At 36.0% G+C, this 27,862-nt stretch overlaps 1 protein-coding gene and 1 pseudogene across 2 annotated transcripts in view; one reads left to right on the plus strand and one right to left on the minus strand.

Annotated features, from left to right (window-relative positions):
• Nucleotides 1-27,862, plus strand: part of LOC308567311 (small ribosomal subunit protein uS2-like) — a 558,798-nt pseudogene that overhangs the window by 451,945 nt on the left and 78,991 nt on the right. The gene's annotated exons all lie outside the window — the stretch shown is intronic.
• On the minus strand, nt 99-27,308 carry DDX50 (DExD-box helicase 50). The gene is made up of 15 exons (XM_081158598.1): nt 27,099-27,308; nt 23,407-23,703; nt 20,411-20,486; nt 19,900-20,078; nt 18,309-18,426; nt 18,005-18,190; nt 17,367-17,512; nt 13,913-14,062; nt 7,414-7,575; nt 6,844-6,963; nt 6,027-6,100; nt 5,643-5,802; nt 3,684-3,818; nt 2,257-2,301; nt 99-597 (listed from the first exon to the last, which is right to left on the minus strand). Exons 1-15 carry the CDS (start codon nt 27,186-27,188, stop codon nt 319-321), a joined length of 2,217 nt encoding a protein of 738 aa, XP_081014724.1. The 5' UTR covers nt 27,189-27,308; the 3' UTR covers nt 99-318.

The following is a 27,862-nucleotide window of genomic DNA, read 5'->3' on the forward strand; positions in this document are numbered from 1 at the left end:
TACAGATACACCACATTTTATAAAATGCAAGTAACCTTAAGTAAGATTAACCCAACTGCCATGTTTTAGAAAAAAATTTTTAAATTCTTAACACATAGTGAAAAGAGACAATAAAAGTTTTTTTTTATTCAAAGGTGTAACTGGATAAGTCAATTTGTTTACATCCATTCTTGTGAAATACTTTTTAAAAAAATATGACCAACTTCTTTGCAAATAGCAGACACATACCTCAACTATGATGACCTAGTTTTTGGTGGATAATGTACATGATTAGGCAGAAATAAGTAAGCTCACACTGGTAGATTAACTATCAAATTCTCAGTCAAAACTCCGTTTGTGGCCCCCGCTTCTTGATCGATTTCTATTCCCACTTCGTCTTCTACCATCTTGTCGACTTCCTGACCGACTCCCCTGTCGACTCTGTCTACCTGACCGGCCACCAGATCGACCACCTGACCGACCTGACCGGCCTGACCGACCACCTGACCAGCCACTCCTCTGTCTGGAATTAGAAGATGTGTTTCCATCATAATATTCTTCAATTTCAGGTAACTTGGCTGGCACTGAGAGTATCCAGTCTGAATCATGCCACTCTGCCTGTTGGGGAAATTTATAGGATTAATATAAATGCAAAATAGAAACCATTAGCAAGCACATGAGTATAAGACACTCTTTTTTCATACCTATTATCTATTAGCTGAAGGCCATTTAAGTCAAAGTATATGGAACAAAATTAAAAACCAGGGAAAAATAAACATATTAAAAGCACATTGACTAAAGTTTCTAAGTTTTAGTCAAAGGAGAAACTCTCAGGCCCATTTTGAGGCTCTCAATTCATACTCAATTTATACATTTTAAAAGAGAGCACGGGCTTCTCTGCATAAAACAAATAGGCCATTAATAAGTAGTGAACTGCTTTCAGCAGGTATATTTACAAAAGCAAGGAGAGCTGATGATGGAGACTAAAAACCTGTAAACACCATGTAGGGACTAAAAAAAATGTAGCCATTGGAAACAATTTGGTATCAAAATAAACAACTCAACATACACAAATCAGCAGCTCATAAGAGGGTCAATGTCATATCCTGCTACATTAACTGTTTTTGTGATTAGAAGTTGCCAAAGAAAGTTAATATTAAAATGCTTATTGGTAAGAGTAAGCAGACAAACACCCACACACACCATTGGTGACAATATATGAATCACCAAAGCCTTAAAAATGTGCAAACCATTTGGCCAAACAGTCATCTTTAAATATCCGTCTTACTAAGATAAACATGGCAATATATAAAGAGTTAGCTATAACAACATTATTTATACTACTATATTATTGGAAAGAATCTAAATGTCTGAAAATAGGACACTAAGAAAAGTGGGATGCCCATATGGCCAAATGCCAGGGATCCACTGAAAGAAAGTAACTGTATAGCTGACACAGAAATGTATTCACAGTATGTTCTGAATTTTTAAAAAGACTTAAAAAACAGAACAATCCCCTCGTTTCAAATTATGTATATAGGGTGTCCCCCCAAAATTTATACACATACTCTGAATAATTATAAAGGCAGTGTTTATTAAAACACATTTCATTTTCAAAATTGAGCTAGCATCTGTAAAAGTGTATATACACTTTTGGGGGACACCCTAGAGGACAATTTCTTTCTTCAACAGATAAAATACAAGGAATTTTTTTAAAGAGAGAGAAAAGAGGGAGAACCTATAGATTAAAAGAGACTTAAGAAACATCAAATTACAATGTATGAACCTTATGGACTTTACATTAAAAAATATTTAGGAAACAATGGGGAAATATAAACACAAATTGGGTAATATCATGGAATTATTATTTTGTGGGGTTAATTACGGTACTACGATTATGTTTTTTAAAAGTGTCCTTAATATTTAAGTATATGGAAATATTTGTGGTTGAAATGATAAAATACCCAGAATTTGTTTCAAAAGTGTACTAAAGGAGAGTGGGGACGTGGATGGAAGTAGGCATGAAACAAAACTGGCCATGAGTTGGTAACTGCTGAAGTAGAGTGATGGGTACATGAGGATTTTTATGCAATTCTATTTTTTATATGTTTGAAATTAGTTATAAAAAATGTTTTAAATTATGACACGGAGTGGACATTGTATAGTAAGGAATTGTTAATTGACTTAGACATGATAATGATATTGTGATTATGTTCTTAATCCCTATCTTATAAAGAAACATATTCAACTATTGAACAGATAAAAAATTTTAAATACCTGTAACCTTTCTGACTCAGTTGTGGGAACATCAAAGCAAACACCCTAAAGGCAAAAGGAAAACATTTTTATTTAGATGCATATAAGCTGATCTTTTTACTAATCTGCTAACACTTGCTGGTAATCTTTATATTCACTAAAAAAAGGAGATGATTAAGTGTGTCCCATGATTGCTTATAGGCTTAAAACAGCTAATACATGATGATGCATGACAGAGAGGGGCTGCTTACTGTATTTTCTAAATCTGAAAAGTAACTAAACACAGTATCTAATAAGAATCTACTACTACTAAGAATCTAGAGCATCCTCTAGAAGGTTTTTGTAAACACAATATTGTTCCATGTCCTTTATAAAATGATCTAATAAAGTCATTTAAAAATTTAGCAGCCCAGCCAGGCGCGGCTCAGCAGTTGAGCGTCAACCTATGATCCAGGAGATTAGGGTTCAATTCCTGGTGAGGGCACATGATCCGGCTGCGGGCCTGATCCCCAGCCTGGGACGTGCAGGAGACAGCCAACCAATGACTCTCTCATCACTGATGTTTCTCTCTCTCTCCCTCTCCTTTCCTCTCTTGAAATCAATAAAGATATATTTAAAAAATAAAAATTAAAAAAAATAAAAATTTAACAAGAGAGTTTCTCTCCTGAAGAGCTGCAGGGTTTATCAGATAATGAGAATGACGTATCCCAAGATGTTTCCTCCTTGGTCTTGGTTGCCAGTTAAGTGGAAAGTTAACTTAATATTCAAGTACAGCAACTAGTTTAGCCTATGGATCTTGTTATATTTTCCTTCCCCTCTACATTTTTTCTGAATGTGTGTATTTGTCTCATACTTGCCACAAATCTTTTTTGAATGTAAGTAATATTACACTCTGATAATTATTTCCAATAAACAATCAAGTTCATAAATTCTAGGCTAAAATGAAACTGTAGTAAAATTAAATGATTTTTCTCAAAATCATTAGAAGAAATCAGTCACTAAGATTACAGATGGTTTTAACTTTGCTATTTCGTAAGTGTATTAAAATATTTAATTCACTTCATTATCCTCATTAACAACCAATAGCAGGCCACTCAAAAATCAACATTGTACATTCCCTAAATAATAAAGTTGTTTAACTATTGCACTCATAAGTTACTTAGTCTTAGAAAATAAACACACACACCACACAATAAGTATATATGGGCTGAAACTTAAATAACTTGGATATTAAAGTCAAACTAAGAAGAGTAACTTACAGTTTTCTAAAGTAATGGGTTATTTAAATAACTTCCCCAAAATTTACAACTGGAAACAAACACACTGAGAAAACAATATTATTCATCCCATTAGGCTTCAAAGAAAGAAAGAAGGAATAAACCCCGCTAGTCTTTATAAACATTTACAGTAGCTGATTAAAAACTTCTTAGATGTCTAGAAAAGCCTACCATATTTCCTTTTAGGAGGCACATTCTGGTAATTTGGGACACGGCATTACTACTCAGCTTTCTGTTAAGTTCTTTCCATGCACAGCTGACATCCTGTATTTCTTCTGGGCTTTCCAGAGTCATGGTCACAAACCCCTTAAGGAATAAAAGTCACATTATGTTGGGGAAAAAGCAACAGCAGCAGCAACGAAGTTCTAATTCAATGAAGTTCATGACTTAAACATGCCAATTAAAGAGCCAACACTATAACATGACTGCTAAAAAAATAACTTCTTTGAAACTATATTAATAGAAGATGAGTGTTTATAGGTCACTGAAAGTACCATTCCTTTCTTCATTGTTGTAAAGATTATATTTAATTCTAACCATCATGCTGTAAGAGATAATTACACTAGAGCATCAGAAAAAAGATACATAGTGAAGAATTAAGGAAGCCAATTCTGAGAAAGTTCAAGTTAACCAGCAGTGGAAAAACAAGAGGACATAAATCTCTTCAAACTTTTTAGGGACTATTACATAAGCAAAACTACTTGTTCTGTAAAACTTCGTTGTACAGGAAAAGGATGAACATGAAGAACATATGTGAAGGCACTCATTAACAAATATTTCAGGGCCCTCTGTGTACGTTCCAGAGACTCTACTAGGTGCTAGAGATTCAGCAGTACATAGTCCTTCTTCTCATGGAGGTTACATTCTGGTGTATGGGGGAGGGGAGTGGGGGGTGATGGAATGGGGTAGTCAGTGAACAAATAAGAAAATATATAGAATGTCAGATAGTAATAAGCATCATGAAGAAAAGTAAAGCAGAGCAAGGGAATAGAGAGTAAACCAAGGGGTAAGCTATTTTAGGGTGATCAAGAAAGACCTCTCTGATACGGTGGTATTTGAGGAGAGAACAGAATGAAGTGAAGGAGGAAGCCATGCAGTTATTAAAAGGAAAGAACACTTGAAACAGTGCAAGTACAATGGCCTTGTATAGGAGTAGGTTTATGTTTGCATAACAGCAAGTAGGTTAGGGTAGCTGAAACAAGCAAGGGGAGAGTGATATGAGAACAAAGAGATAGCAAAGGGAAGATACCCTGTAGGGCATCTGTGGTAAAGACTTTGGATTTGGTTTAACCCATAAAGAAATTTCAAACTATTAACACCCTGTTTCTAAGACATTCTAGACTCTTATCTAAACAACTGATATACTCTTCAAAAAAATCAATTAAAAAGATGGGCAAACAGTCCCAAATTAAGAGAGACATAATAACCAAATATAACATATAAATTTAATTGGACCTAATTTTAAAAAAATACGTATATAGGGGAAGAGAGAGGAAGAAAGGGAGGGATAGAGTTAGACAATTAAGTGACTCTCAGCAAAATGACATTGGGCTAAACCATTAACACCTGCCAACTGGAAAACATCAGATGACCCAGCTATACTCACTTATGCTACACCAAATAAGTCACATGCACGTTTACGTCCCCTGCACCTTTTGTTCCCCTCTCCCACCAACTCTCTCTCACAATCTCTCTGTCTCTCTCTCTACCCAGACATCAGAGTGCAATTTTTTGACGGGTCCCCTCACCCAGGGATTCCCCTCACTTATACCATAGTGAGTAATAAATCTTTGAACTACTTGCAACCAATGGTTCTGGTGTGGTTTGTTTTGACATCTGACAATGACATAGCAGGGGGCCAGGTCAGATGATATTACACACACACACCCCCTCCACATATACAGGCAATCCTTACTTTGCATGGTACTGTATTAACTTCACAGAAACTATTTCTCAATCTGCAGTTCCATGGCAACTTAAAAATAAAGAACAGGTTTTGGTATGCAAGTTTCAGTGAACACAGTGCTGTGCAAAGTGAAGGTTTCCTGGATTTCTCTCCAGATAGACAGATATCTGTGGTTCAATTGTAATCTTCTCTCAAGCACATACAATTATCTTACAGATTTCTACCTTATCAGAGGTGATTAAAGATCGTGGTTCAAAACTCGAAGCACCAGAGATATGGGCTAATGCTGCAGCCAATGCATCCACTGCCCCTTTCTCTTCTATCAGTCTTTGAGCTGATGGTCGGAAAAAGTCAACAGCAGCGTAAGAAACGGAAGCCAGAGACCTATGGTTTAAAAATAGCAAATTTTCTTGGTCAAGGCAAAAGGAAAAAATTAAAGATAAGAGAATGAATGGGAAAAGAAAGAACAACGTTTTTGTACTTTAATATAACTAAGTGTCTGCTGGTAAAACTGGTGATTAAATTTTCTGATATTTGAACTAGGAGAGCTTAAAGATGAACAGCCTAATACAAAAGAAAAAATTATTCAGCAAGGTCAGAAAGCATACCTGATGGCATCCATGCTTTTAGATTTAACTAAATCCATTGTAGAAGGAACACCTACACGTTTAAAAGTAATTCCCTGAAAATGAAAGAATTACATTAAAGAAAAATGGAAGTCTTTACAATTAATTTCTAAATTAATATAGTTTGTTGAATTTCCATTTCTTGGACTTAGAGATTTCCAAGCACTAGCAGATCAAAAGATCTATTTTTTCTAATAAATCACCAATTACAAAATCTAGAAAGAGAAAAGAGATTTTTTGAATTGCCCCTTAGTTACAAACATGGAATTTCAATTGCAAAATAAAGTTGATTCAAAAAAAAGGAAAATCATGCTGTTTACAACTATCAATTTTTTTCTCATTACCCTATCTCACTTTATGAAGTACATGAAATAGTGTATAAAACACATCATAAAAATTAAAAATGTGAAATACCACAAAAAATGTATTTTTTATAGAAACTGGCTATTGTACCACTACTCAATATAATCTTAACTATTACACCAACACAACGTCACAGTCACCATTACAATGCTAGACATCAAGAGATACTGAAATTATAATGCACTTCTGATTTTAGTATCAAGGGAGAAATTCAGAGGAAAAATGAGAAAGTCAGCTCTTCTGTCTTCACAATAAAAGCTGTATTAAAACAAAATCTTGCAGCTAATATAAATTTAGCTCTCCACATGCTTCACATCCAAATGCAGCTTAAACTGAGAAACATTATAAAGATCTATTTGTGAAAACAAATGTAAAAAGAACTCTTTTCTAAAGCACCACTTAGATAATAAGCCTGAAATAATTGAACTCTACTTACTGCTTTTTGTTCCACATATCTTAGTTGACCTCTTTCTCTTGGTTGATAAAAACATATGCAAATCCCGGTCCGGCCAGCTCTACCTGTGCGTCCAGAGCGATGAATATAGGACTCAACATCCTAAAAATAAGAGGTAATACTTTTTAAAAATCTAGCAAGTTACACAGTCATTCCAGCATCCAAATAATAATGCTAATAACAAAACTACTACTACCAAAATACTATTTCTATTTCAACCCTGTTGCTTTTTCCAACATCCCAAAAAATTTTTACGCAGAATTTTGGGACAAAGGGGATATGATTTAAAACCTTATCTACCTCATCCCAGGACTTTTTATAAAGCAACTTTTTATAATTCCCTTGCATGAATCCAGGCTTCAAATCCAAATGAAGTTAAGCAATTTGCAAAGGTAAATCAGAAAATGATTAATTTAACATCTCAGTGACAAAAAATGGCTAAGAGCAAGAATAGATAGTATTTTTCATATCCAAAGCAGTATCTTGTTAAAAAAAAAAATAAAGTCAATTTATTCCACTGTTCCTTTCCCCAAATCCAATCTCATTTCTTACCTGTGGAGGAGAACTCTGAATCACCAAGTCAACCTCAGGAATGTCCAAACCACGGGCAGCCACATTGGTCGCAACCAAAACTTTAAAACTACCTTCTCTGAAGCCTTTCAGTGTAATTTCTCTTTGTGACTGTGCAATGTCCCCATGTAAACACTGGGCATTCTATTAGAAAAAAGGGGAAAAATAACTGTACAGTTCATACTTACAATTGATAGCACTGTAACATCATACATTTTGTGCTCTTTTTTGTTGTTTCTCAATCTTATTTTCTAATCATTATAATGCACGCTTATTGTTCAAAAAACCATTTCAGAAAAGCTTCCCTGAAAATCCTCCTCCTAATAATTCACTGCTAGCAGTTTGGTGAATATCCCCCAGATATATTTTAAATACACACACACTTCTCACATATACTAGCGTATACTATAATTTTATGTATTTACTTATAAATAAGAGGATTGTACTATATATGTATATATGCACTCTTTTGTAATCTGCTTTATAAATTATTTTAGTTATTTTTTCACATCTACAATATAACCTTAATTTTTTATTTATACTTTTTTAATCTTTTTTTTTTTTAAAGAAGAGTTTACTGATTTTTTAGAGAGAGAGGGAAACAGTGATGTGAGACTGCAACATGGATTGGCTACCTCCTGCACACCTCCCACCTGGGATTGAGCCCACAACCTGGACCTGTGCCCTTGATCAAGAATTGAACTGGCAACCTTCTGGTACATAGGACATCGCCCAACCAACTGAGTCACACTGGCAAGGGCCTTACTTAATTTTTTAAAATTGTCTATGATTTTATTTCTTCATATGGATGCAGTATCATTTATTTTCGCTATATCCTACTGGTGAACATTTAGGTTGTATCCAAATCTCCACCTTCAGAAACAATGCTAGAGTGACAAAATTGTACTTCTATCTCTGTATATTTCAGTAGGATACATATCTAGAAGTTGAATTTCTGGGTCAAAAATTATGAACATTTAACAAGAGGTTGTACCCATTTACTCTTCAACATTCTGAGTATTTAATCTCCTCATACCCTACCTAGCCTCCATATTATGAATCATTATAATGCTTGTGAATGTAATAGACAAAAGTGATTTCCCAATGTTATTTCAATTTACATTTCTGTAATTTTACTAAAGTTGAACCTATTTATACTATTTACATATTTATCTACCATTTGTGCTGTAAATAACTGTCCTAGTATTATAAATTTCCTAGTATTCCTACCCACTATTAAAATTCTAAAGTTTATAACAATGCCCTGGCTGGTATGGCTCAGTTGGTTGTAGTATCATCCTATACACCAAAAGGTGGCCGGTTGGATTCCCAGTCAGGGCATATAGCCAGGTTGTGGGTTCGTTCCCTGGTAGGGGTGTGTGAGGGATGCAACTGATTGATGTTTCTCTCTCTCTTTCCCTTCCTCTCTAAGATCAACTAAAAAAAATTAAATTAAAAAAAAAAATAGTTTATAACAATGATTTAACCCCAACACATTCATGAATTAATTCACTGAGTACTTCATATGCACCAGGCACTATGCCAGGTTCTGGAACAATCATAAAGAAACAGCCCTGGGACAAGTTGACAGGCATTTTCAATATTATGTGATATGTGCTATATAAACAGGTAAAAGGTGCTATAGGAAAACCTAATAGTGAAACCTAACTCACTCTCATATGAGGGAAAGGTAGCACTGAAGCCGAGACCTGACACATAATAAGGAACTAGTAGTCAGGTAAAAGGGGGAGCAGGAGGCTAGGGAGTTCCAGGCAGAAAAAAATACACATAAGTAGTATGTCTGGGGAACTACAAATATTTGAGTATTGCTAAAGCATAAAGTGAAAAGGAGAAATGGTGAGAGATGAAGCTGAAAAGGAATCTGAATTTTATCCTGAGGTCAATATGGAACAATTGAATAACTAAGCAGGTTATAATGAATATATTTGCATTGTAGAAGAAACACTAGCAATGTACAGAATGTATTAGAAAAGGACAAGACAAAAACTAGGGAGACCCATGTAGCAGGCCCTTATGGAAATTCAAAAGAGGTACCAGTGGCCTCACCAGGGAGTGACAATGACCATCTATTCATTCAATAAATATTTAGTAATATACAACATGCTGGGCACTGGGGGTAAAATAACAAACAAAAATAAGACTGCCTTGGTCCTCATGGTCTTTACACTCTGGTCGGGAACATAAATCAAATAATTAGGCACACAAATAAATTTAGCCAAAAAGTGTAATGGATGATGCACAGGTCTAAGAGGCAAAGACCATTTACCTAGTTTGGGGCAAGAAAAAAGTCCCTGAAAAGTGTTGCTCTGGACTGATATCTGAAGGATAAGTAGGAGTTGCTAGGCAAGATAAACTACAAGTTCAAGAACCCTGTGGTGCCCGGCAGGGCGTGGCTCAGCGGTTGAGCATCGGCCTAGGATCCAGGAGATTGTGGTTCGATTCCCAGTCAGGGCACATGCCGGGTTGTGGGCTCGATCCCTAGTCAGGGGCATGCAGGAGGCAGCCAATCAATGACTCTCATTATTGATGTTTCTCTCTCTCTCTCTCTCTCTCTCTCTCCCTCTTCCTTCCTGTCTCGGAAATCAATAAATTTTTTTTTTTTTTTTTTAAAAAGAGCCCTGTGGCAACCAGGAAACAAGGCATGTACAAAGAGAGTGCAGAAATTAGGGAAAACTGTAATAGTAAGATGAGGCTGGAAAGGTAAGTAGAGACTAAGCCATAAATGAATTCAAGAACTATTAGTACATGAAACTGGGAGGATTTGGTGAATGGAGTAGAAATGAGTATAAGGGAAACATTACACATGACTCCCAGATTTTGAGTTTCTGCAATAGCAGGAGATAAGGCTCTTAAAACAGTTTGTAGTTAACTAGACAGCAAATGGTAAAGAGTAAGTCAAGGGTGATAGATTTCTGGCTTAGACTATGGGTAGATGTATTATTCAACAACAGGGAATATTGGAGAGAATGGGCATAGGAGTATAGAAGAGAATGAGTTGAATTTTAGGTGCATAATGGATTGGGGTGTCTGTAGTCAGTAGAATAAACATAGGTCTAGATTCTGGAGACAGAACCAACCTGAAAAAAAATCTGGACATCATCAGTATATAGACAATATTACAGGAGTAATTAGATACATGCACCTATACACATAGCTATACTTCTGTATTTCTATACTTACTGACTGCCTGCTATAAGAAAAGCATCATGCTAAATGCTTTAAATAAATGATTTAAATCTTAAAAGTGTAAAAAGTTTATTTTTCTATTTATATATATATTTAAATATGTCTATTGATTTCAGAGAGAGAAAGGGAAAGGGGGAGAGAGCGAGACATAAACATCAATGATAAGAGAGTCATTGATCAGCTGCATCCTGCACGCCTCCTATTGGGGACTGAGCCCGAAACCTGGGCATGTGCCCTGACCAGGAATTGAACCATGATCTCTTGGATCATAGGTTGATGATCAACCACTGAGCCACACCGGCCAGGCAGTGGGAGACATTTTTTTTAAACACCTTTATTGCACTATAATTAACAGGTTGAATTCTTAAACACTAACAGAAATAACAGAAGTAGCACTAGAGCTGTGAAGTATTCTGACCCACACTTCCCCTTCTAAAATTCAGAAAGATTAACTTCACCTAAAAATGAACATCAGAAAGTATTACAGTTAAATCCCATAAAGAAATTAGGAGGGGGAAAAAGAATAAGCAGAATAGTACCCCAATAATGAAAGAGCTCAAGAAAGGCATGCACACAAAACAGATGAAAAGTATATGATACTTCTGAATGAGCTACAAAAATTTTTAAAGTGACATATGAAAGAACAAGAAATATCAAAATGAGAAAAATTAAGAACTGAGGTGAAATGATTCAAGGAAGAAGTAGAAATAAAAGATAAAGATGTTTGCCCTGGCTCACTCAGAGCATCATCCTGTACAACAAAAAGGTTGTGGGTTCAATTCCCAGTCAGGGCACATACCTAGGTTGCAGGTTCAATCTCTGGTTGGGGTGTGTACGGGAGGCAACCAATTAATGTTTCTCTCTCACACCAATGTTGTTTCTCTCTCTTACTCTCTCTCTCAACATATTTTTAAAAAAAAAGACTTCACAAATAAAGACTACACTAGAAGGAATACAAGACTGAGTAAACATGACAGATGATGCCTTTAAAATAGGAAGGTTTTTGTTTTTTGGGGTTGTTTTTAATATATCTTTATTGATTTCAGAGAGAGGAAGAGAGAGAAATAGAAACCTCAATGATGAGAGAGTCACTGATAGACTGCCTCCTGCACACCCCCAACTGGGGATAGAGCCCGCAACCCAGGCATGTGCCCCGACCGGGAATCAAACCCCTATCGCCTGGATCCTAGGTTGACGCTCAACCACTGAGCAACGCCCAGCTGGGCTAAAATAGAAAGTTTTGAAAATTAAAGAAGATGAAAAGGATCTGACATAAAGTGACAAAGGAGAGAGCCTATATATATATATATATATATATATATATATATATATAAAACAAGAGTCCCTAAAGAAAAACCCCAAAGCAATCAAACCAAATACCAAAAAATTATAACAAAAATTTGCTGAAATTAAAAACATGTATATTTGAAACCATAAACTGCATATGTATATTGTGTACCCAGAAAAAGTGACCGCAAATAACACCAAAATATATTCTAGTATAACTACAAATTTTTAAAGAAAACATTCTTTTGAGTTTAGGCAAAAGACCAAAATCACTTAAAAGGGAAAAAAGAAAGTCTGACTAGGCATCAGACTTTTTAAAGTATGCTTTATTCCATAAACAATGAAAAAAACTAAAAAAAACTTAAGATACTGAAGGAAAGAAAATGTGAACCAGTAATTTTATATTCAGCCAAAATGACTTCCAGGTATAAAGTTATAAACAAGCTATTATCAATAGGCAATACTGTATCCATGAGTCTTTCCTCAGGAATCTATTAGATAACAAATCACAGAAAAAAAATGACTAAAGGGACCACGACATAAGAACTGATGGCACTATTATCAATGGATGTTAACATCACAAAAAGAGAAAGAACTAGACATTATATACCTCCTGATGGAAATATACCACCTATGAAATAGTTTTCTCTAAGTAAACAAACAAACCTGAATTTTCAGAAAAAACAGAAAACAGAGGAACATGTTAAACAATATCACATGGAAGCAATACTCTAGATTATGGAAACTTGGTTTCTTAAACAGTAAAAAAACTACAAGAAAAAAAAAGGAAGAACCTATAAAGAATCTAAATCATTAAAAAGTTTTAATGAAATCACACAATGTAAGAATCTTATTTGGATACAGGTTCAAGAAAAAACTATACAAGGAAAAGCAAAGCATTTATGAGGCAACTGAGAATCTGAACACTAATTGATATTTCAAGGTATTAATTACTGTTAGTTTTTAAAATAACAGCATTGTGGCCCTGGCCAGTGTTGCTCAGTGCTTAGAGCATCGGCCCACGCACCACAAAGAGTTAGAGGTTTGATTTCTGGTCAAGGGCACATACCTGGGTTGTAGGTTCAATCCCCAGCCTGTCAGGGCGTGTGCAGGAGGCAACCAATCAATGTCTCTCTCACATCAATGTATCTCTCTCCTTCCCTCCTTTCCTCCCTCCCACTCTCTCTAAAAACCAATGGAAAAATATCCTCGTGTGAGGATTAACAAAAAAAATAATAGCATTGTGGGTTTTTAAAAATAATCCTTTTCGCCCGGCCGGGTGTGGCTCAGTGGTTGAGCATTGACCTAGGATCCAGACGATCAGGGTTCGATTCCCGGTCAGGGCACATGCCCGGGTTGCGGGCTCGATCAATGACTCTCTCATCATTGATGTTTCTGTCTCTCCCTCTCCTTTCCTCTCTCTGAAATCAATAAAGATTAAAAAATAATAATAATAATAATCCTTTTCTTTTAGAGACACATACCCAAATATACATGAACATATGTTATCTAGGGTTTACATGAAAATAATTTAGGAGCAGGAAGTAAGTAGAATTTGAATGAAATAAGATAAATGGTACAGCTGAAGAATGAGTACACAGGGGTTCATTACACTGTTGGCTTTTGTATGTGTTTGAAATTTTCTATAATAAAAAGTTAAAAGAAAAAAGGCATGGACTTCATTCATTAAATATTTGTGATTCATTTTACAACACAACCCTAAAATAATACCCACTCTTACCCACAGAAACTATGTTTCTACCTCTACATTTTCAAGCTCACATCTGCAAAATCCAAAAAACCTGATGAAAATGGGGAGAATTCTACCCTGACTTAACAGATCACGAGAGGCTGGCTACTACTTCTTTCTGAATAGACTCAATTCTAAAAATGACCATCAAACCTGAGCCACAAAAGACAATATGATTTTTTGTTGAGTGATTCATCCATGTAATCTCAATTAAAGAAACCATGAAAAAAGACTTACCTGTTTTATGTGCGGATTCATGGCCATTTCAGTTACATTCTTCTTGGTCTCACAGAAAATAATAGCCCTCCCTTCAGACCCACTGTAGACTTGAAGAACATCTCCAATAACTGCTGGCCTCTGAGACCAATGGCATTGGATGGCCAAATGCTTTGAGGAAAGAAAATGCCAAATATGTTTCATTAAAATTAGTAGAAAATATTTCTCTTGTACATTTTTCTATCTGTTCAAGAAATGGCTTCACTGGGAGAAAATAAAACAATGATTCTCCTCAATCCCATTTAAAAACAATACAAATGGCCATCAATAGGTGAAAGGAAACAAACTGTAGTATATTTTATACACTGGAGCACTATTCAGTAATTAAAAGAAACCAACTAAAAGAGAGAGAGAGAGAGAAACCAACTACTGACACATGCAACTTTATGGATGAATCTCAAAACATATACTGGGAGGCCCTGGCTGTTGTGGCTCAGTTGGTTGCGCGTCATTCTGTGCACCAAAAGGTCACCGGTTCAATTCCCAGTCGGGGCACATAGCCGAGTTGCAGGCTCGATCCTCAGTAGGGGACATGCGGGAGACAGCCAATTGATGTTCCACTCTCACATCGATGTTTCTCTCTCTCCCCCTCTCCCTTCCTCCCTCTCAAAAACGAACAAATACATATTTTTAAAAAAAGATACTGGAAGAATGAAGCCTTATAGAAAAAAAGAGTATACATAGTATGATTCCATTTTTATGCAGTTCTAAAACAGGCAAAACTAATCTATGGTAGAAAAAAATTAGAACAGTGGATGCAAAGTGTGGGGGACTGACTGGATAGAAGGCATGAGGGAACTTCCTGGGATGATGGTAATGTTCTATATTTTGATAGGGTTTGGGTTACACACTTGAACTGTTCAAAACAAACAAATGTACATTTAAAATTCTGCAATTTTTTGTATGTAAATCTTATCTTAAAAAACTGTAAATATTATATGTATATTATATGGATGAACCTCAAAAACATTATGCTAAGTGACAGAAGCTAAATACGAAAAAGTCATACATTATATGATTACATTTATTTCAAATATCCAAAACAGGTAAATCCACAGACAAAAAGCAGACTGGCAGTTGCTAGGGGAAGGGGAAAGTAACTACTAAATGGTTTCAGGTTTCCTTTTGGGATAATGAAGTGTTTTGGGAATAGATAGAAGCAGTGGTTGTACAACATTGCTAATGTACTAAATAACATTGAATTGTACATTTTACAAGGTTAAATTTAGTTATCAGATTTTACCTCAATAAAAAATTTGTAAATACTGAGCTCTAGTGAAAGACATGCATGCTAAAATACTTACGGGGAAGTATACTGATTTCTGCAATTTGAAATGCATCAACAAATAAAACGGATACAGGGATGAGTAGATAAGTGACAAAGCAAATACAGTAAAACATTAATGACAGACTCCAGCTGGAGAGTATATGGTTGTCTACTGTGAAATTCAACTTTCTGTTGTGTTTGAAAATTTTCATGTTAAAAAACTTATACTGTGTGCACATTTTAAATCTGTGCATTTTAACATCTATATCTCAATAAAATTGTTTTTAAAATGTAACACACATAAATTATAGAACACCTGAAAAACAGAGAAAAGCACACAGAAGAAAACTGAGAATCATTTGTACCATCTACAACAAAGTCTTGCTTCCCCCACTCTCAAAAAAAAAAAAAAAGAAAGAAAAGAAAAAAACCTGAATCTGATCAAGCCTCACAATCTAACATTAACTCACAGGAAAATGAAGGCAGAGGAGCATGTTACCACTAGAGGGTTGCAAATCAGCAAAACTGAGACTGTGGGAAACTTGTAAGACAACTGATCAGTTCTTTTCAACAAAACATTGCAAGGGGAAAAAGGGAGAGAAGAAATCTACAGACTATAAAAGATTTAAGACATACAAACCAGTCAATGTAAGGATCTTACTTGGATCTAGATTCAAACAAACTATTCAAAAAAAAAAAAAGACAAGGAGAGTAATGTGGACACTGGATATTTAATGATATTAAAGAATTATTCTCTTCTGTGATAATAACTTTGTGGTTTTCTGAGTTGGTTTTTTTTTTAACCCTCACCTGAGGATATTTTTTCCATTGCTTTTCAGAGAGTGGAAGGGAGAGAGACACAGACACACACACACACACACACACACACACACACACCGACTGGTTGTCTCCTGCACAGGCCTCGACCAGTGCAAGGGATTGAGCCTGCAACTCAGGTACGTGCCCTTGACCGGGAATCAAACCTGGGACCCTTCAGGCTGTGGGCTGATGCTCTAACCATTGAGAAAACCAGCTAGGGCTGAGTTGTTGTTTTTTAAAGAGCCTTTATCCTTCAAAAAGATGAAATGATAACTGGATTGCTTCAAATGTAGGGGTGAAGAAAAACTATAGGGGCATAGAAAAAGATCATTCCTAAAACCTAGTGATAGGTACATCAAATCCCTTATATTATCCAATTTTTGTTTGAAAATCTCCTTAATACATTTTTTCACTGATATATTTCACACTCTTATTGTAAAACTTTCAGCCATTATGAACAATACAAAGCTTCCTCTGACCATCCCATACTATAAAAGTCCTCTTTCCTAGAACTAATCATTACTAACTTGATGTTTATCCTTCCAACCTATCTTTGTACATTTACGTTAAATACCTAAAGAATCTAGCATTTCTGTGTTTTGTTTTTTTGAAAGTATAAACCTGTACATATCATTTGTAATTTGGTTTATATCACTCAAATTCATTCTTTTTAACTATTACATTGTATTTACAGATTATATTATTGTTCATTTAGCCTATTTTTATCTATACATACATGTATATCTATTAAATGGAAAAGCTTATATTTATGGTACATACCTATCATAAACCATGCAAATATTATCTTTAATTCCTTTTTTAAAAACATACTATTGGTTTAAATTTTCATGAAGTCAAAATTATCAACCTTTTTCTTTATGACATATTCTTCTGACTTCCTTTTCCTGAAATCAAATAACTTCATCTACATGTGCTTTAAATGACTTTATGCCTTAATTTGGGGGGGGAAATTTTGGTATAGAATATGAGATGAGGATCTAACTTTCTTCACCTAAGCTTTAACAAATTATCCCAGCACTATTCTTTTTGAATTGATATGAAGCGCCTCCTCTGTCACATTCTACATACTTATTAACTGTCTCAATGGCTGCTTATTTACCTCCTGAAATTTACCTGTTCACACTTTTCCCCCCTATTTATTCTATTCTGCTCCTCAGTCACATAGACATAGAATTACGTAAGTATCTTACTGACTAAGGGCGAAAAAGAGATTTGTCTTGAAGTGGTACCCAAAACTTAAGTTTAGCTTCAACAAATTTCAAAATACCAACTAAAAGTTAAAATCTATCATGCTGGAAAGCTACTTACTTCCACAGTAGTTGCAGCCTTTTGAGTCATTTTTCCAACAAGGTCAACCTGTTCATATCTGGATTTCATGTATTTTTTTGCAACTTTGTATACCCACTGTGGGCAAGTTGCAGAAAAAAGTAAAGTTTGAGGATTGTCTTCAGAATCTTAAACAAAAAGAATTCAAATGCTTTCTTAATATCCCATGATGCAATAAGCTCTTAAAAATCCCCCCCAAACTTCAAAGAAATAGTGAAAAATTCAAATCGTGGGATGAATTTTGAACATACAAACTTCATTGCAATTATAAAACTTTCAACTTTCAGAACTGGGGAAAAATATGAAGAAAACTGAACCCAGAAGGAAGGTGAGAACTTAAGAAGGAAGAATAAGCAAAGATATCAATAAAATGAATTAGTAAATCTAACTATTAACTATAAAAAATAATAAATACATGGAAGGAAGCATAGAAAGCTAAGAAAACAGTTAAAGCATGCTATTGTATTTTCTTGTTCAGAAAGAGAACAGATACCAAATAACTTGAGTTTTGTTAGAAGAACATTGGGGACAATGTAGTAAAAATTACAAAATAAAAAATTCATTAAGTTTTTATATAAGAGAATCAATTGCTAATGTGCTTATTTTTAATTAGGATGTACCAGTTTTGTAGGATTCGTGGATGATATCTTCAACTTGTTCAGCAAAACCTAAATCTAACATTTGATCCACTTCATCAAGCACAACATGGCGCAGTTTAGAAAGATCTAATCGGCCACTCTGCAGATGGTCTTTGATACGACCAGGGGTCCCAACCAAGATGTCAATACCATTTCGAATATGATTAACTGTGAGAGGAGAGAAATATCAGCAATATGTAAATCAAACAGATATTTTCCTACTATTTCTTTAGATTTTTAAAGTAGCAAATAGATTTTTGCACTATTATCATACATATTTACTCACTTTGGCTTTGATATGATGTTCCACCATAAAAACACGCTACACTGAGTTTCCTAGTTATATCTTTGAAGTCTTTGGCTACTTGATTTGCCAGTTCCCTTGTAGGAGCCAAAACAAGTACCTGAGCAAGAGGTTTAAAAAACAAAAAGATACTTTTCTAAAGATGTCTAATTTCAAACTGAGAAGACTTTTTTTAAGGTGCATTTAAAACTAGGAATCTCAACATTAATGTCACGGTACTCAAAGACAGCACAGCACAAACAACAAGAACAATAGCTTATATTTATCATATCCTCCCTTACTTCCTACAGGGGCTCTTTTCAAAATTCACTTTCTCAATGAGCTTCCTAACCCTCTTTTCAAGTCCTCTTGCCCGTTACTTCTTAGTGTTTATACCATATAAGATACTCATATTTTATTTATTTCCTTATTGTCTGTCTCACTCATTAAAATGTAAGCTCCAAGAAGGCAAGGATTTATGTTTGTTTGAATTACTGTATTCCTTGTACTTCAAACAGTAACTGGCACAGAACAGATACTCAAAAAATATTAGTTTGAACGCTCACCATGTGCCAGGTACCTAGTGCTTCTCATGAATTATCTAATTTGATCCTCACAAAAACTCTGTGAAGTGGATTATCCTCATTTTACAAATGAGGAATCTGAGTCTTAGAGAAGTTAAGAATCTTGCCCAAGATCAAATAGCTAGAAGTGGCCGACCTGGAATTTCCAGTAGTGTCCTTCTAGCGTAAAAACTTTTTAAGGCAATGCTGGGACTGTGTCCTATTTCTATTATTTGCAATCTTTCCTAATTTCAACTAAGGAGTAGAACTCTGAAAAAGATTTGTCCTGTTGGCCAACCTGATCCAAGGCCATTATAATTTGTTTATATTCATATATGTGATACTTTCATACTGCAATATCATTTAATAGTCTAAAAGAACAAATTGCTTTTAGTCACATATCTTTTCAAATTATGATGCTGATTTTTTCTGTTACTTTTATGAACCTTAAAGTGAACACAGGTTCTAAAAAGGTTATACTTTAAACTAAAATTTCACTAGGTCCTCTCTGTTCTTTACTACTTATAAATTAATACAGGTCTCCAGTACCCCAATAACATAGGGACCAGCAATATCATTTCTATAATTTCTTCTTAAAGTCAACCAATGAAATATTAATAATTTGCTGAATGACCAAATAAATGAATATCTCTTTAGCAAATTCATTATTTAAAAGCAAAGGTCATGACTAAAAAAAGAGAAGGTCACTAAATAAACGAACTGTAAATACCTCTAACATTATTAGATATGCTGGCTACAAAATAATTTTAGTTATCAAAGATGTCTGTGAATCCATACACATTACATTCGTATGCAATAACTACTTCACTTTAGCTTGAGATTTTTTTTTTTAAGCTTAAAAAAAAAAATCAACAAATTTTTGCTTTAGGATCTAAATTTTTACTTTATGCCACAGGGCTAACTTTTCTATCAGGGGGGGTAGGGGGATTCTTAAACTTAAAACCAGTACACTCTTTCTTACCCTTTTCATTAGACTAATGTTTAAACCTTTTACTCTCTATAATGGTTACCTTTGGTGAGCGGCTTTTTTTAACTGTCTCTTGATTTCTTTGGAGTCTTTCAATCAAGGGGATGGCAAAAGAGAATGTCTTTCCCGTTCCTGTCCGTGCTTGAGCAATTAAATCTTTTCCTTCATATACAGGGCCAAACGTCTTAACTTGAATAGGAAAGAGATATGTTACCCCTCGACCTGTAAAATGAGATGTCATTGAAACACTTATTTAAGACTAGCATAAGGAAAAAACATATTACTTTAAAAATGATAATCCTGATTCCTTAACATCTGCCTAAAGATATACCACCTTGTGACATTTACAGTTATTCCTACCCCAAATGGTTTAACTTTTGACAATTACATATAATTCTTTGGAATTAAAAACAGATCAGAATACCAGAAGGATGATGTAGAAACAACTGCAATTAAAGAAGAGCTATTTATGCTTTCTAAATTCTCCTTTTGGTCAGAAAACATAGTTTTTAAATTTAGATTTTCAATTGCATATCCATTAAAATTCATAGTACCTTTCAGAAGCTTTATAGTCTCTTCAGAAATAGGGAAATTGGAGAAGGCTCCTTCTTTCTGTTCACGTGTTAGGGTCTGTCAAAATGAAATCAAAGTTCTAACTAATATAGTTCATATTTGATTAGGTATTTAGAATCTTTTACTCATTTACTGTTTTTAGTTTTATTAAGTAAGCTAACAAAACAACTTTAGTACTTGCAAAAACTGTATAGATTAACTTACAAGATAAATTAGTGGAAAATTCTTTTAATTCCAAAAGTATCTCTTTAAATAGCAAGCTTACTTAATACATTCTCCCATAATACACTTAAAAATAATTCACACATAAAACTCCCTTTAGAAATATATCTACTACATAAATCAAAATATATTTCCATTTAACTAAGATATTACAAAAGTTATTTAATAATCCAAATCATATTCACAGATACAAACAATATTAATTATTATGATTAACACCAGCCAATAAAACAGCCCTAAAAGAAATTGCACGAGAAAAGTAAACGGTTTTCAAAAGGAAAAGTTAAGAAGTTGTCCTATAGCTCTAAAAAGCATTTTTTAAGTCACTAATACAAAGAAAAGTTCCTGTAAGCTTGAAAATGTCTTTAACCTATACACAGGTTAGCATAACATTATCATTTAACTTTTAATATTATTATTTAATCCTCATCCAAGGATTTTTTTTCCATTGCTTTTCAGAGACAGTGGAAGGGAGGGAGAAAGAAAGAGAGAAAGAAAGAGAGAGAGAGAAACATCGCTGTGAGAGAGACACATCAACTGGCTGCCTCCCACAGGCGGCCTGGGGGCAGGAGCCTGCAACTGAGATACATGCCCTTAGCCGGAATCGAACCCGTGACCCTTCAGTCTAAGGGCTGATGCTCTAACCACTGAGCAAAAACAGCTAGGGCTCACTTAACATTTATTTAAAACTTTGTGTACTAGTCAGTGTGTACATAGAACAAAGACAACATATCTACCCATAAACTTTATTATTGGTGTGTTTAAAGAAAGTAGTTCCAGAACTACACAAAAGAGCAATTTTCAAATAGGAAATCAGATGAAAGACATACTATCAAATTCAAATTGTAAGTCATTAAGCAAACCTCAACGCTGTCCGTTTTTAAGATTGAAAGAAAATTATCTATAATCCAGTCAGCTAAAGCCACATTTGAAACAGACACTCCCCCCTACCCTCATTCTATACACATACAAATTTTTATTTACTTATTTTTTAAATATAACTTTATTGATTTCAGAGAGAAGAAGGGAGAAAAAGAGACAGAAACATCAATGATGCCCCCTGACTGGGGATCGAGCCTGCCACCTGGGCATATGCCCTGACCGGGAATCAAACCACGATCTCCTAGATCCTAGGTCGATGCTCAACTGCTGAGTCATGCCCGGCCCGGCCACATACAAATTTTTAAAATAAAAATAAGACAATACTGTATATACTGTTTTGTAATCTGCTTTTTCCATTTAATAAGATACACTGAATGCCTTTCTAACATTCTTCTATGACTTTTAAGATAGATTATGGCATTGGCTTAATAAATAAAAAATATTTAAAAACATTTATTAAGCCAACTGCCTAATACCAGGCACTTAGGATGTTTAAATTTTGGCTGTTATCAACAATGTCACTGTGGTAAGAGTACTGATTCATATATTTCTGCACACCTCATGACTATCTTCTTAGGAAGACAAATTCCAAGAAATAGAATTCCTGAACTCTAACATGATCTAAATAAAATTATAAGCAGTTAAGTCTATTATAATACAGAGCAATGTACCAAGCAAAATCCCAAAAGAGCAAGAGCAACCTTTACCGTCCACTACTAGCAATATAGATATGTAGGGCCTTACTTAGATTAACTCTCTTATATGTTTCCTGACCAAGAGCAAACTCACAAATTAAAAAAACACCATATAGTAAGAAAGGATTCAACATCTTTTCTCAAAGCTCCCCAAAGGATTACACACTAAATTAAGCTCGAATTTATTTAAATTATCAACTATCAGACTTTAAAAATACAAAGAATTAGCCCAGCCGGGCATAGCTCAGCAGTTGAGCATCGACCTAGGATCCAGGAGATCGGGGTTCGAATCCCAGTCAGGGCACATGCCCAGGCTGCGGGCTGCAGCCGATCAATGACTCTTCTCATCACTGATGTTTCTCTCTCTCTTTCCCTCTCCCTTCCTCTCTCTGAAATCAATAAAAATATTTTTTTAAAAAAAATAAATTAATAAATAAATCAATAAATAAAAATATAAAGAATTATTAATCTATCAAAGTTGTTTCTTTCTAAGGACCTAAGTAATTCACTGACAATATGTAATACCTAGAAAAATCTATGAACTCTGCTAGAGGAAAACTGCAAAGTCAAAAAGAACAAATTCTGTGCAAGAAAATACTCTAACAGGTACTGGGCAAAAGCAATAAAGTTCTATACTAAACATGTTTTCTACACTTCCCCCCAAATACTCAAAACAGATTTCTTCAGATCATTTTTATCTTTCATTTCCATTTTAAAAATGCAGTTTTAAGATTGAATTAAAGACTTAAAGATCATTTAAAGTTACTATTGTTATAGACGCAGAAAAAGCAGAAGGCAAAATACACAAAGTCAAGAGGGCTTATGTACCTTGTTTCAGGAAGTCAGAAGTCAATTCATGAGTACTGGTAGGGTCCAAAATAACCGTAAGAAATGCAAGTACTTGACCATCAATAAGCAATTTGGAAAAACTATTTAAGAACCCAAATGTACAGAAAAAGTTTAAATCTGACCATTCCCCACCTTCACCCCAAAGAAAAGGCACTACCTTAAAAGAAACAAGGGACAAAGGGTTTTGGGTGTAGAGACTCCCAGGTCCAACTGAGAGTACTGAACGCTAAAGCAGAAAATATTATAAAACCAATTCTAATTAATCTAAACAATCAAATTAATTTGTATTTCAAGGGTAATGTCAAATGCAAAACAAAAAGTATCCATACCTCCTCTAGTTTATTATCACTTGACTTATGAGTAGAACTATCTAAAGATGACACTCGCTTTGGTTTTTTTTCATATTCATCAATATCTCCATTTGACAGATCTTTTCTTCTTGACTTATGAGACTTAGAAAATTCATTTGAAAGTCTATTATATCCTTCTTCAGTGTCTCCATTTAGCTTCTCTTTCATTTTAGGCTTTTTGGACTTGGGAGCATCCAGGTCATCTGCAACACCATTTTCTCTTGTTTCTGATTTCTCATCTGAGTCATAATGATGTCTTGACTTCCTTCTATCACTCTGTGAAAAAACAAAGAAGCAGTGACAAGAGTCACAAACTCTCCTGTAAGAGAAGTTAGAGAACGTCTCCTCAACCAGCAAAGCTCAACCTACCGTAATCTTGAAAAGTAACTTGGTAGAAATCCAGACTGGTTTCTAATGCCAAGCCTTAACCTCATCTATTGCTTTCTTTCTCATCTCTTACATTCTCAAGACTTGGCCTCTAGCCCCTCTCTAATCCCATCATTAGATTTAAAGGAAAGTAAAATAAGTCCTTTTCAGAAAAAAAAATGAGAACCCGAGATTTATAAATTAAAAAACAAACAAAAACTTCTAATATCTCCAAGAGAAAAAAATATTAATACTTATTGAGTACCTACCCAGCATTGTGTAATGTTTTCGGCTTATCTTGTTTAAATCTTCATAACAACCCTATAAGGGAAGTACAGGTCCATAATCCCTTATCCGAAATTCCGATATCCATAAAGCTCTGAAAACCGAAAGTTTTTTTTGTAACTTATTTGGAGACAAAACCTGACCTGACCTGAACTCATTTGGTCGCAAAATTTGACTTGAACTAATGTGAGGCTATTTATAATCCTTATTTATTATACTTAGAATGAATATTCATATTTAATATTAAGGCGTTTGATAATAGGTTGGGGGCCCAAAAACCCTACTGGGGTGTTACCCATCTAAAAATCCCCAGAATTTTGAATTCCAAAACATATTTAGCCCCAGGGATTTTGGATAAGGGATAAGGAACCTGTATTACCTTTGCCATTTTACAGATGAGGAACAGAAGTTCTCAGAGGTAAGTAACTTGCCAAAGACCCACATGTGGAATTTCCTGCAAGTGGAAGTACTAGAAATCAAGACCCATCTGATTTGAAAGCGCATGATCTTTTTACATCATGCTTCCTCTCTGAACTTTGATAAAGAACAGTTTAAAGAAAAAAATAAATAAATAAAATAAAACTATGTAATTCACGTAAAACTCCATTTGTTATACTCCCATGGAAAGACAAATATATTAGTAATCCTGGAAAATTTTTTAAAGTTTTAAAAATTTAGTACTTTTTTTTTTAAAGGACTACTCTGCAACTTCAGTTTTAAAACACCAGACTAGTGGCCAGTGTTTTAATATCTGTAGACAGTAAGCAATTATTTGAAAATTTAGCACTTCAGAATTACTTGGTCAAACTTTCAAAATAAACTAGATAGTAGTGATTAATGATAATAAAAGCTACTATGACCAAAAATTTGACCATGATTTACACAATTTTTACAGCGTATTTTCACATACAATTTTCTTATCCATAAAACAGGAGTTGTAGTGAAAACTGAAAAACGTGAAAATGCTTTGTAAACAGATCTTTAAATTATCGTACGTTATACAGTAATATGTTATATCATTTGATCTTTAGTTAACCGAACTAGCCCACATCTCCCCAAATCAATAGTTTCTATAGAAACACAAGGTTATTTATAGAGCCAGCCTTTGGGGTTTGAATTGCTCCTGGGCCTGCACTTAAGGTAAAGTGAGACCTCTAGGTCCAAGCCCAGCAATATCACAAGGTGACTAAATACATTGTTCCACATCTGATCCACAGTGCCTGACACTCTCCACTTTCTTGGTTTCCACACACTCTATATTCCCTCCTTATCCTCTTACCTCTACCGTCAATGGTTCTTCTTCCTCCTCTTTCTGTGGGTGCTCCTTAAGTCTGTTCTCTATGTACACCTTCATACCATTTTCATGGCTTTTACATACACTTCCAGGCTTCCTTCCTCACCTGTACTCCAATTCTGAGAACCTAAGGTCCAGCTCCATAGCTCAACGTACGCAAAACATACCAAAGTTATCTTCAACTCTATTTCTATTAGTTAGTATTCTAATCTGTTTCCAAATCATACAGCCCCAGACAGCAGAACCTTATCACCAAGGTAAACTTGCCATTCCAGCCAAGAAATTTTTTTTTATTGTACTAAAATATACACAACATAAAATTTACCATTTTAACCATTTTAAACTCCCATTTTGCAGCAAATACTTCTGGAGAATCTACAATGTGAAAGCCATCAGTTTACGAGAATCTTTGAGATATATTTGGGAAAGATATACACAGGAAAAATGAGCTAACTTTAGAAGGAAGTGCAATAATAAATGACAATTGAATGATAAAGGGAGCACTGGAACAAGACTTCAAAGGGGATTAAGATTACCTGTACACAATGGAGTTGTCAGAACATAACTAAACCTTAACAGATGGATAGGAGGATTTAAACGCAAAAAGAGAAACAAGTATTTCAGGAGGAGCTAAAATTAAAATAACTGCTAGATGATTTCACTTACATGAGGTATCAGGGGCTGAGAGGAGGAGGCAAAGGGGAGTCGGTGTTTAACGGGCACAGAGTTTCAGTTTAGAAGAATGAAAAAGTCCTGGAGAAGAATGGTGGTGATGGCTGTGGAACAATATAAATGTGCTTAATGCTGCAAAACTGTAAGTTTAAAATAGGTTAAAATGGCAAATTTTATGTTGCATATATTTTAGTAATTTTTTTAAAAACTGCTTGCTGGAATGGCAAGTTTACCTTTGTTATAAGGTCTGAAGGTGATAAGGTTCTGCTCTCCAGGGCTACACAAAATATATTCATTCTTTTGTCAAATGTCAGCCTTCAAATATCGCTTCCTTACCCTCCTCAGCTGTTTTCTCCAGGTCTCATTCTTCGGAGGGGCAGGGTGGAGGGGGAAGTCTCTACAATTGGACAGGTTCCTTGAGAGGAGGGACTCATTTAAACTCCTTCATGCACAGCACAGAGTATGGCACAAATTAGGCTCAATAAATACTTGCGAACCGACTGAAAATATTAACAGTAAAGGCTATTAATACCACAAGCCACACGATCTCCATCACAGCCAAATCCTGGCGACGTTGGCTGTGATACTCTTCCCTAAACCTCTAAAGACTAGCTACCGAGGTTTGTAAAACTAAGGCCGCTCTCCCCTAGATTCTCGCACACACGTTAGTGAAAGAGAAGTAACACATATTCAAGGCAATCGGTTTTCTTAATCATTTTCTAAGGCGGCCAACAAGAACCAAATGACAGGCCTCGCTGCTTATGGAAGAGGAGGAAAGAAACAAGAGTCCGCGTCGAGGGGAGCGTAAGTCAGCCCATCTCGTAGGCGCTGACGGAAAGGGCTGAGGAACCAAAGCCCAGTGCGGCCCTTCTGCCGGTCGGGGGTGTGGAGGTAGGAATGGTCCTGGAGCGACCTCAGGAGAACGAGGGCTGCGCGACGGGAGGCCCTCGGATGCTAAGGCTATGACCTGGTTGTGACAGGCTATCAGGGACAGCTCCCCTCCCCGCCCAAGCCGGCGCAGCCCAAAAGGAGGCGCGGCCTATCTTCAGCGCACCTTTTGCCGCTCCTTCTTCTGGCTCTCGGTCTCCTCCAAGGGTGCCTCCAGCTCCATAATGTCCCCCCAGAGTAGTTTCCCAGGCATCATTGGTCGCCTCCGCCTCCCTCTGGGCACGGTGGCCACAACCACCTACCGCTAGCGACAGCGTGAAAGGAAGAGGGGGCAGGGCGGCCGCCCGGCCAAAGCTATGCGTCACTTCCGGGACACGCACCGCAAGGTGGGGGTAGGGGAGAAGTAATCCCGGATACTCTCGGTTTAAACTCTTCCCTTGCGTCGCAATCTCCAACCAATGAATATGGGCGACCTCCATTGGCCCACCCTTATCCTAAAGTGATTGGCTTCTAGGAGTAAAAAAAAAACCTGGCCAATCTCCGTAAAGGACGCGCGAACTGATTAGCATAAAATGGTTGGCGGGGGGGCTCTTTCTTCTCTCGCCCCCTCCCCCACCCCGGACCTTTCTCCTAGGCACCGCGGAGACGCTTCGGGGCTTCCCAGCATGCAGTGCGGGAACTAGGAAGCCCCTCAACGGCGGCGGGAAGTCTCCCCGCGCGCGCGGCGGGCTGGTGCGTGAACAGCCCCGTGCCGGACACAGGCGGGGCGCCACGTGCCGCCCCGCCATTCGCCGCCGGAAGCTGCAGGCCTCGGCCCCGCCTATTGCGGGTGAAGCGTTAACGTCCAACGGCTTCGCGCCGGGCCTGCGGCAAGGTGTTGGTGCGAAGGGCCTCGGGGGGCTTGAGGTGAAGACCAGGACAGGACCACGG

Source organism: Miniopterus schreibersii (assembly GCF_964146895.1).
Source record: "Miniopterus schreibersii genome assembly, chromosome: 14".
Classification (NCBI taxonomy): domain Eukaryota; kingdom Metazoa; phylum Chordata; class Mammalia; order Chiroptera; family Miniopteridae; genus Miniopterus; species Miniopterus schreibersii.

Excerpts from the sequence above, each read along its gene's own strand:
- DDX50 (XM_081158598.1), bottom strand. The coding sequence starts at position 27,188 with ATGATGCCTGGGAAACTACTCTGGGGGGACATTATGGAGCTGGAGGCA. Across the intron at positions 7,576-13,912 it reads TGAATCCGCACATAAAACAG|AATGCCCAGTGTTTACATGG; the intron begins GTAAGTCTTTTT and ends TTTTTCTAATAG. Across the intron at positions 2,302-3,683 it reads GCCTCCTAAAAGGAAATATG|GGTGTTTGCTTTGATGTTCC; the intron begins GTAGGCTTTTCT and ends TTTTGCCTTTAG.